This window comes from Ipomoea nil, unplaced genomic scaffold, assembly GCF_001879475.1.
Source record: "Ipomoea nil cultivar Tokyo-kokei standard unplaced genomic scaffold, Asagao_1.1 scaffold3142, whole genome shotgun sequence".
Lineage (NCBI taxonomy): Eukaryota > Viridiplantae > Streptophyta > Magnoliopsida > Solanales > Convolvulaceae > Ipomoea > Ipomoea nil.
Genome location: NW_017619570.1, coordinates 231,073 through 242,588, shown reverse-complemented (window position 1 = coordinate 242,588; position 11,516 = coordinate 231,073). Strand labels below are relative to the sequence as shown.

Below are 11,516 nucleotides of genomic sequence, written 5' to 3'. Positions count from 1 at the left end.
TAGGAGAGAAAAAATGGAGGAAAGACCGTGCATGATTTTTTGCAGTACATTTTAGTTTTTAAAATAATACTTAAGAAGTAATATAGTGACACGAGACATTGTCCCACTAATAATAATAATAATAATAATAATAATAATAATAATAATAATAATCACCACCACCACCACCACCACCACCACCACCACCACCACCACCACCACCACCACCACCACCACCACCACCACCACCATCATCATCATCATCATCATAACAATAACAATAACAATAACAATAACAATAACAACAACAACAACAACAACAACAATAATAATAATAATAATAATAATAATAATAATAATAATAATAATAATAATAATAATAATAATAATAATAATAATAATAATAATAATAGTAGTAGTAGTAGTAGTAGTTAATACCCATTTTGGTCCCTCGACTATTAGATAATAATAGTTATTACCCATTTTGGTCCCTCGACTATTAGATAAAATGACGTTTTTGCCCCTCTCTATAACGGTGAATGGATGACAATTGTAACGGAGGACCAAAGTGTGTATCATTTACAAGTTAGAGGAGTAAATTGGGTACTTTTAATAGTATGTGACTAAATTGTGCATTACCTAATAGTCGAGGGACCAAAATGGGTGGTAACTCTATAAAATTTAACATAAACTTTGATCAAATAATTAGTCCCACTAAATACATAGCATTCAAAGATTATAAATCAGAAACTTTAAAAATCATTTGATTTTTATACATTTAAAAAAAAAAAACAAATTTAGGTTAAGTTTTTTTTGTCATTTAATTAATATTATTTAGATTATTTAGAACAAAACTTAATGTTTCAATTATACTTTTGCATTATTGGAATGATTTAGGTCATTCTGGTATTAATATTTTTTTGTATGTATTTTTTTATAATGGTACACTTGTACATTACTTTATAAATATTACACTATTATTTTTTTACCGGACAAAATTGTTCTTACATCATATATTGTCAGACCTGCGCGACCTAACTACAAAGTTGTTGATCATAAATACAATTACACCTGGACTCTAAAACGATATGACCATTTTCTAAGGAATTGACAATGTTGACATCACACTGGCTCCAATTGAACAAGTTTACAAATTAGTATTTTATCAACGCATGAAAACTTCTAAAGAAATTTGTAAGTTATTTTTACTATATCATTATAACATTATCTATTGTAACTATATATTTTAAATTATTTATTATCATCCTCTATTGACAGGAATTGTAACAATTGTCATTGACAAACTCTCAAAACAATTTGTCCCAACAACGAATGGAAATTAAAAAAAAATCAATGATTTCATTATTATTGATGAAAAGTATGTACGCCACTTTATTACTCTTATTAAATTACTAGTTTTTTACGCACATTGCGCGATTTGGATAATGCCCAATGTTTTTTTTTTTTTTAAATAAGTACTTCAAAGTATATCAAGTTAAGATTATATTGAAATTGTTCATGCATAGATAATTGAATGTTGAATTTGCATATTTAAATAGATAATTCTAAGTTTACAAATGCAAGATAATATAGTCAAGATTGATTATAATTGTCAATAAAATAATTGTATAGGTATGGTTGAAACCAAATACGAGACATATGGGAGAGCAAATAAAAATTATGGCATAAAATATTAAATATATACTAATATTGAAGAGCTAATTACTGATTGCTAAACAATGACATTGCGAGGTAGTTTCCCACTTCAATTTGTTGTGTGATTTTTTTGAAAGTAAATTGCTATATATACTAGGACAATGTGGTCTAATGGTACCCGAATTGGACTTCCATTTGAAAGGTTGTGAGTTTGAGCCTCAATAGAGGTGTTATTGACAGATACTACATTGTAATAGAGTTTTCAAAAAAAACTGCTGCATATATTATTTTTTTTTTTAGGCACAAGTGTCAAATAGGCCCACCTACTACTGCGAAGTGCTCAATTTCCACCACGAACTAAATTAAGTGTCAAATAGATTCATCTACAAGTTAAATTTGTTCAATTGACATTTTTTACAGGTTAATAACAGGTTACCAATTTAATTATTAAAATAAATAAATAAAATAAAATAAATAAAAATAAAAATAAAAATAAAAATAAAAATAAAAAAAAAGAATACAGCCACCGGCTGTCCTCGCCGGACAGCCGGTGGCGGCCAACCAGCTATCCATCAAAATCTCATCTGATCCCTTGTGCATAACAATTCAACCAGGTAAAGGCTCGTAAATTTCAAAGTTACCAATTCTAGTACCCTATTGATGCCACAACCTCCACTCATCCAGTCTGGTAAGCTTGGCACAAGCTGCTGCATGTTATCCAAACCACAACACTGTCATATATGAGCACACAACTATGTTAAACAAAACATTGACATAAAAATTCAACCACACCAAATAACTTCAAATCACAAACTGCCCAGACAGAACATTAACCCTAAAAAATTCCTGCTCAAATATTTTTGCAAGTGTTTATTTTTTTAAGGTTACTAGTCAGTTTTAAATAATGGCACAATTAAAAACAGGATCTGGAAACAGAAAGCGAGAACCACTATTTCTCCACGAAACTATGGATGGAAAAGGGGAAGGAAACAAGTTGAAAAGGGGAAGGCTGTATTCTTTTTTTTTTTTTAAATTATTTTGAAATTATTTTTTTTAATAATTGAATTGGTAACCTGTAAAAAAAAGTCAATTACCTGCAAAAAAAGCTAATTGAACTTGAGCACTTGACAATAGTACATGAGCCTATTTGACACTTCTCCCTATTTTTTATTATAAGGAAGGGGAATACTCTATATATACACACTATTACCTCAAATGAGGTTCAAACCTTACACCTCCCACTTAGGGGAGCAACTCGATACTAGTGGACTACACGCCACTTGATTCTGCTATATATATTATACTACATTGTAATAGAGTTTTCAAAAAAAAAAAACCGCTGCATATATTATACTACATTGTAATAGAGTTTTCAAAAAAAAAACTGTTGCATATATTATACTACATTGTAATAGAGTTTAAAAAAAAAAACTGCTGCATATATTATACTACATAGTAATAGAGTTTTCAAAAAAAACTGCTGCATATATTACACTACATTGTAATAGAGTTTTCAAAAAAAAAACTGCTGCATATATTATACTACATTGTAATAGAGTTTTCAAAAAAAACTGTTGCATATATTATACTACATTGTAATAGAGTTTTCAAAAAAAACTGCTGCATATATTATACTACATTGTAATAGAGTTTTCAAAAAAAAAAACTGCTGCATATATTATACTACATTGTAATAGAGTTTTCAAAAAAAACTGCTGCATATATTAATCAACAAAAGCAGGAGGAACATCCTCCCAATTTGGTGTGCGATTTAAATACTCTTTTTGTCAATAAATCCCCCAAGTTGTTAATATGATTGGTTTAATTTTATTTTTTTTTATTTTTTTATTTTTTAAAAACAATTATTATTATTATTATTATTATTATTATTATTATTATTATTATTATTATTATTATTATTATTATTATTATTATTATTATTATTATTGTTATTGTTATGGTTATTATTAAATATATGTATACTCTTAGGTCATTTTATATGTTAATCAAAACAGCTAATTTTTTCAAATATCTTTTTACCAGCGTTGATATAATTCGTTGGTCAAATCCGCTAATATAATCCGCTAACGCTAACCGCTAACTGTTGATTGTCAAACAAGAACATTGAGATGTAGTTCTCACTTCAATTTGTTTGGTGATTTGAATACTCTCTTTGTCAACAAATCCCTCAAGTAGTATGATTGGCTTTATTAATTTTGTGTTTTTTTTTTATTTTTTTCATGGTATTAATTAAATACTTGGTGAATAAATATATAACATTATTTTGTATATAACTTTGATATTTAATTAAAAAATCGTCCAAAAAAAGATAATAGATAATGTAGTGAATATAATCAATTGATGAATTTGAATGTAAAGAATTTTTAAATTGGAGAAATATAAAGACAATATAACTAATAAAATTATTTTTCTTAATTAATTTACTGGCAATGAATAATTTTTTTTAACAAAGACATTGTAGGGACAATGTAACGAATATAATCAATTGATGAATTTGAATGTAAATAATTTTTTATTAGAGAAAAATAAAGACAATATAACTAATGAAATTATTTCTCTTATTTAATTTATTGATAATGAATAACTTTTTTTTGAATAGAGACATTGTTGACACATAATTCTAAATTAAAGAAATACATATGTATTATTTTTTGTTGTAGCTACTAAATTATTATTTTAATTTAATATGAGTAAAATAGAGTACTAATTATGCCAACTTTGATTGTGATGGGGTTCGAACCAAAGACCTTTTTATTGAAAACAATTAGTAGCTACAACAAAAAATAATACATATGCATATAATTAATTTAGAATTAGACATCTATAATGCCTTTATTTATAAATAAATAAATAAAATTATTCATTATAAAAAATTTAAAAAGAGATATAATTTCATTAGTTATACTCGTATTATCTTTATTTTCTACAATTCAAAGATTCACTACCTTCAAATTTATTAATTTATTATATTCACTTCCTTGCCCATTATGTTCTTTTTACATTATCTTGTAATTAAATATCAAAATTATAATACAAAATATGTTATATATATTTATTTACCAAGTATTTTATACAAATATAATAAATAGTACGGAGTAATATTTTGTTCAATACTTTCACATGATAACCTACGACACACATCTCACAATGCATGAAAAATGTAGGGGAAAACCTACAATTACCAAATATCAATAGGTGCTTTTAAGATAAAGAGTTCATACTACAACTAAGATCACATCATATACACAACAAGACAAATTTAAAGCTTCCTACATCATAATCTCATTGCACGATGAATCCCTCTATGCTACTACCAGTAACCCAATTGGACATGACACATTACCAATTAAAAAAAAAGGACATGTACTGAAGATGAAGGCCATGACAAAGCTACCCAAAAGAGAATTAAGAAGAATTAGAAAAATTTAAATCAAAAGTAGTATTTATTTAAACTATTATTTTTAGATTAAATATTTATGCGTTATTACAAAGTTGCAAACATTTATTTTAGTGACAATTATAATCAATATCTCATATATTATCTTGCATTTATATACTTTGAATTACCGATTTAAATAAACAAATTCAACATTTATTTACTTATACATGAACATCTCCTATATAATATTGCATTAATATACTTTGAAATATTTATTTAAAAATAATCATTGGGCATTATCCATTTATCCCATCTGCGTAAAAAAACTAGTATATGGATATGGATAGATTGTCCTATAGTATTACGAATAGGAATTTTAATGTAAAATTTTAGTAGGAATATGAAAGTAAGAAACAATATATCCTATTAGAGATTGTATTACATTATTTTATAATATTTAGAATAGAAATTTTAACCTTGAATTATAGTAGGAATTGGAAAGTAAAAGACTATATATTTTATTAGAAAGCTAAGAATTGGACGGAAGTTAAAATTAAAGATACGATTGGCTTTATGCTGTGCGGTATAAATACATATTAATCCTCTCCAACCGGCGTGGTCGTGACTGTGCGGTATTCTACTGGATTAAGCTTTTTGGAATGGGAATTGAGGATGAAAGCTCGGTCGAGGCGGCGGCGGCAGCCCGTAGGGAGCGGCTCAAGGCCCTCAGAGCTGCCCAAGAGCTTCACGAAACCCCCGACGATGATAAGGATGCTAGCCAAGACCAACAAGAAAAGTAAGCATTACAATAGCTGCCTAAATCTAAGAATTTTGTAGTTAGGGTTTATATCATTTGTTAATTTCTCAATTTCATTTTATCCGTTGTTGATTTTGTTTGTTTGTTTGATTTCCTTTTTGGTAGTGATGAGAATTTCCAAATGAAATTCCGAAATTATCTGCCTCAAGACAAGCACCTTCAGGAGGGTAAACTTGCCCCTCCAGTATTACCCAAGTTCGATGACCCTATGGCAAACCTAACTCCACCCCAAGACAAAAAGGAGAAAAATGAGGATCCCTTCTTGAATATTGCCCCCAAAAAACCGAATTGGGACTTGAGGAGAGACGTACAGAAGAGGCTTGACAAGCTTGAGAAGCGCTCACTCAAGGCTCTGCATCAACTAGGGGGTATGCTATTTATTCCACTTCTTTCTTTTTGTGATAATACCATGCTGGCCTGCCAATCACACTTATGTTTCTTGTTTGGTTTATATCTGTGCTTAAATATTTTTTTTGAGATTTAGTACAGCCTGAAGCTGTCTTCTCTGCTTTCTTTTTATGTTTAAGAAAGTAATTTACTTAATCTCATGTTCATTTTGTACTTTTTCCTGATTGAACATCACACTATCCAAGCAACTACAAGAGTAATTTATGTCGTCCTAAAGGGCATCTCCAAAGAAGAGACCAAAACACCATTTTGGATTTTTGGTGTAAAAATTTGGTGCAACCTGACAACAAATTCTAAACCAAAATGGTGTAAATGAATAGTGTTTGAATTGAATTTGGTGTAATTGTGTAAATGGGTTTTTGATGAAAAATTTTTGGTGTAAGAATATCTAGAGAATATTCTCTTTGGTGTATAATTTGGTGCAAAATTTAGTGTAAGAGGTTGGGTATATGGGCTGTTGAGCCTTTAAAAGGATATTTTTTTAGGTTTCTCCATTATTGTATTAGTTATAATTAGTTATAATTGTGTTTTGGGATGTATAGAATTTTGATCCACCACTGGAAATATGATAGTGATGAAACTATGTAAGGAATTCAAAGAACTACCATATGTTTTAAAAGTTGGTATTTTCTGTTTGAATAGTAGAATGATTTTGACAAGGTGAAGTGCACACTCCTATAAAGTATGGACTGGGATGTAGTTTAGCATTGGTTAATTCTTTGATTCACTTCTTGAGAGAAGGTTAAAAACTAGGGGAAGAAGGTGGATTCAATAGTTTCTTTTCTTGAACTTAGCTCTTAACATTTAAAACATTAAACATATTGAGAATTTCCCTACACATGGAGACGGTCTGCACACTCTGCTATAGTTGTCCCAAAGGCATACCTTCAGGGCGTTTGGTAGCATGGAATTGCAATTCCATTCCCACCAAATTCCATGGAATTTACAATTCCATTGTTTGGTTGGATGGAATTGCAATTCCTAGCCCCACCCCTCCCCCCGGAATTGGAATTCCACAGCAAATGACAACTTTATTCTTATTATTATTAGTAATATTACACAAGGGCATTTTAGTTTTTATATCACTTCTTTCCTTTCAATTCCTATTAATTCTATTCCTACCAAACAATGAAATTGGAATTCCTACTTTATTCATACCTTATTCTTTTCCTACAGAATTACAATTCCTTTCCCCCTTAATTCTCTCTTTCCAACCAAACGCCTTGTTAGTGCTTGATGACTTAGCTCAGCTTCCTCTTCTGCCTAATTTTCAGATCTTCAAGATATGTACACTGCCCTGCATCCATCTTTATGCATACAGGGTTTAGCACTGGTGTTGAACAAGTAGTTTGGTTTAGTTTTGAATTTGCTTCCGCCTATCTCTCATTTCCTTACAATGTGTGCAGTGACATGTACTGCGCATATATGTGTTTCTGCATGTGCATGTGGTCATCCATTTATATATCGCTTTTGGTGGTTTGGTTATTCTTTATGGTATTTAGGTGGTGTGGTTATGCTGTTTTTTTTTTTCTGTCCTATTTATTTAAATTTTGTTGTTCTATTAAACTTCTCGATATTACAAAATACTCATTGGTGACAATTGTGTGACTTTTGAAGTTCTCCTAACCTTCTGCAAAATTGCTCCTTTTTTTTTTTTTTTTTTTTTTTTTTTTTTTTTTTTTTGTTGTAGAGGAGGAAGAGAAGAGAAGATTGGCTGAAGATCTGGGCACAAATTCTTGAGATTTCAAAGTGTAACCTTTACTTATGTAGCTTTGTACCGTTAGAGATTATGCATAATTTGTTTTATTATGAATTAATCAAATTAAGATTTGAGATGTGATTTGGTGTTAAAGATTGTCATGTTTATCTATTATCTTGAATTGTCTGATTCTTTTTTCATGAATTGTTACATTCTGCATTATTAAATGAGCGAAAGTTTATGATGTAGATGAATAAAAACGTTCAATTTTAAAACAAAATTAAGTGAATTTTGGAATATGAATTTTTTTAACATTGATTATTATGAATTTGTAAAATTTTATTATAATTTGATTTGTAATATTTGATTTATTACAATTCAAAATAATCATAATAACAAATTTGATGTACATTTAAATGGTAATTAATTAAAAACTGACGAACAAAGAAATTACGATACATCATTAAAAGAAAAAAGGCCAACATTAATCATTTTCTATTTTTTTTCTTTTTTGAAATAACTTTTTAATTTATTATTTTTAGTTTAATCAAACATACACTTGTCTCGTTGGAAGAAACTCATGAACTTCAATCTTTCATCTCTCATATAATAACAAACTCAACTTTTATTTCTTTCCAACATTAAATCTTTATCGAGAAATTGACTGGGAATTCTTCAATTTAGACTTGAGAACCAAACCTATAATCTTGATGAACTTTGTTGTGGCCGTAACAGCAATGGAAATCTTTTTGCTCCGATCAACTATTTGTAAACATAACAAATACGAGGTTATTAAAAACAATGAGCCAAAAATTATTACTACATAAATACTATCGAATACTATTGAATTTGATCAGAGGTTGAAGATAGCTCCTTAATTTCCGATTTTAACGGCAAGAAATATACAGGTGTACAATCCAATGAAATATGACAATAGAACAAGTGCGAGAATACACATGCATGCATTCTTTGGGATCTTTGTAAAGTAGTTGCGACACAATAATAATACATGTACACGCGAGTGCAGTTATAACTAACTTAGACATAAAAACTTTAAATATGATGGGAGTTGTCTGCACTATAGATGGACGAGAAGGCGAAGGGGGGGATAGGGAGGGGGATTAGTTCTCAAGATAATGGTAGGCTATTAGGCAGCTCTAATAGTAAGGCTCAGCTCGGAAGACGCTCAAAAGGGGTGATATGTCACATTTAAGCCATATTAAACCTAAATGCACAGGCTACAAAAGTTTTATCTACAAATTCAATTACCAAGCATCTATACAATTTCTTGACGATGATTTGACTTAATGTCTGCTGTAAGATTCAAATTGTTTTTGTGTTTTATATACATTTATTTATTTTTTTATGTTTATTGAAATTTTTTATTTGTTATTTTTTTAAAATTTTTGAATAAGTTGTGTAAGCAGTTTAGAGTCACGATATTACGTTTGCATGTCCATCTCAAATTTTTTAACATGAATTGTGTTGCCGTTACATCATATATCATTCATTTCATTGACTAGCACAAGAATCAACCATTCACATTAGGGTCGTATCATCAAGAGTTAGTCTTTTACTTTACTAATATATATAACTTAATGACTTTATTTGAAGTGTTTGATATTAGAATTTTAATATATGTATGTTTTGTAAATGTAGTAATCATTGGTTACTTATCGTGATTTACATACGTTCAAGAATTGTGTATGTATTGGATCCCTTGAGATGTGACCGCACCCTTGATGTCAAAGCTTTGGAATAGGTAAGTAAAATCCTTAATATTAATATAATTATTTTAAATTTTATTATGTTATTTATAAATTTTTATATATGTTTATAATTAATATATGAAATTTCGATCTATTCCTGCAAATGGACGAGGGACTAGAGCTATTGATTGGAAACAATCCAAAGTATGAAATTAAAATGAAAGTTTGAATATGATATTAATCTTAATTTTTATTTATTATTTTAATATGATATTAACATGAATTAATATATGTACATACTTTGTAGTCTCCACACCAACAAGGAGGCGTTGATTGTGGATACTATGTATTGAGATACATGTACGGCATTGTTACTAAACATTCATTGGTTGATTGTTTAGATGGGTCAGTGAATTCAAATAGAACTAATGTATAGTTAAATTATAATTTATCAATTAACATATTTAATAATTTGATTCATTAAAATTTTTTTGTAAGCATTTGAAGAAGCACTGTACTTTATGAATGAAACAGATGAGATTCGAGAGTTGTGAGCGAAATACTTTTTAGAAGAGTGCGTGTAACTTTATTTAGTTTGAATATTATCTTGATTATCATTATTATTATTAATTGATATAATATTTTGTTGAACAATCATCTTGATTTCAATTTTAAATGTGTGTTGGTTATTATTATTGTGTTGATAGTAAGTATATTGAGATGATATATTGTGTTGATTGTTAATTGTGAAATATAATTTACAAACTATAATGTGATAATATTTTGTGTTGATAGTTATTATTGTGAGTAGCTAGTTTATTGGGTTGATTTGTAAATTATGCTGAATAGATAATTTGTTTTGCTAGTTTGTTATGCTAGTTTGTTAGTTTTGAAAATTTCTGTACAGGATTTTGAATAATAAAAAATAGAGTATTTTAAAATTAAATAATATATTTAAAAAAAATACTATCCGCGACACTTTCTTAGTGTCGCGGATTGCATTTTAAAAAAATAAGTATCCATTACACTTTCTAAGAAGAAAGTGTCACGGATACTCTATAATAATAATAATAGTAATAATAAAATCCGCAAAACCTTGACAAGTGTCGCAGAAAGCCTTGGCTTTTACGCATCACCCGCATCCGCTACACTTTTACAAGTGTAGCGGATCGGATGTGCAGTTTTGTACTAGTGGCTTCTTCTAGAGCTGGAGCTTGTAGTGGTGACAATGGTTTGGGTTCTTCTTGCGACAGTGGAGGAATGCCACCGTTAATGCAACTCTGACACCTTCTCTAAACCCACCCTTCTATGTCATGTTCCCCGGAGCCACCAAAGTGGCGGTCGCCACAAAACCGGGTGATAACGCCGGCAATGACTACAAGCAGGGTGATGACGACCAACAAAACAAGAAATGTTTCAATGGACGAGTGTGTGGAGTGGGTGGGAACTGGTGGATGCTACACCACCAACATAGACGATGCGACTTCGGCTTCACTTGGTTGTGGGCTACGGATATGAGGCGAGTGAGAATTGGTTGTGGGCGACAGACGAGAGGTGGGAGCTGAGAGAATTGGTGCGGTTATGTTGAGTGTTGAGTTGTTGAGGGTTGACTGCATAACAACCTAATTGACTAACACCCTAACCTAGTACTTTTATTTTTAAATAAAAGGGCCTGGCCCGCGCGGGTTTTGGGTTGCAGCGGGCTAAACCCGTTAAACTCACATTTTCGCGTGTCAACTTTCTTACGGCCTTAACCCGCCCCACTGTGGGGCGGACTTCGGCCCACTTTGATACCCCTATCAATAATAGTTTAAAAATGAAGAGTTCACATATAATGACAATTGATGT

General features: G+C 29.9%; 1 protein-coding gene across 1 annotated transcript; it reads left to right on the top strand.

Moving 5' to 3' along the window:
- The first annotated feature begins 5,600 nt into the window (after nucleotides 1-5,600).
- Nucleotides 5,601-8,133, top strand: LOC109166959 (coiled-coil domain-containing protein 12). The gene is made up of 3 exons (XM_019315862.1): nucleotides 5,601-5,831; nucleotides 5,958-6,220; nucleotides 7,951-8,133. Exons 1-3 carry the CDS (start codon nucleotides 5,695-5,697, stop codon nucleotides 7,998-8,000), a joined length of 450 nt encoding a protein of 149 aa, XP_019171407.1. The 5' UTR covers nucleotides 5,601-5,694; the 3' UTR covers nucleotides 8,001-8,133.
- Nucleotides 8,134-11,516: the final 3,383 nt, after the last annotated feature.

What these genes read in the sequence shown, in the direction of transcription:
- LOC109166959 (XM_019315862.1), top strand. Translation starts at nt 5,695, where the DNA reads ATGGGAATTGAGGATGAAAGCTCGGTCGAGGCGGCGGCGGCAGCCCGT. An exon ending in AGCCAAGACCAACAAGAAAA is followed by an intron (nt 5,832 to 5,957) that starts GTAAGCATTACA and finishes CCTTTTTGGTAG; the next exon opens with TGATGAGAATTTCCAAATGA. An exon ending in GGCTCTGCATCAACTAGGGG is followed by an intron (nt 6,221 to 7,950) that starts GTATGCTATTTA and finishes TTTTTGTTGTAG; the next exon opens with AGGAGGAAGAGAAGAGAAGA.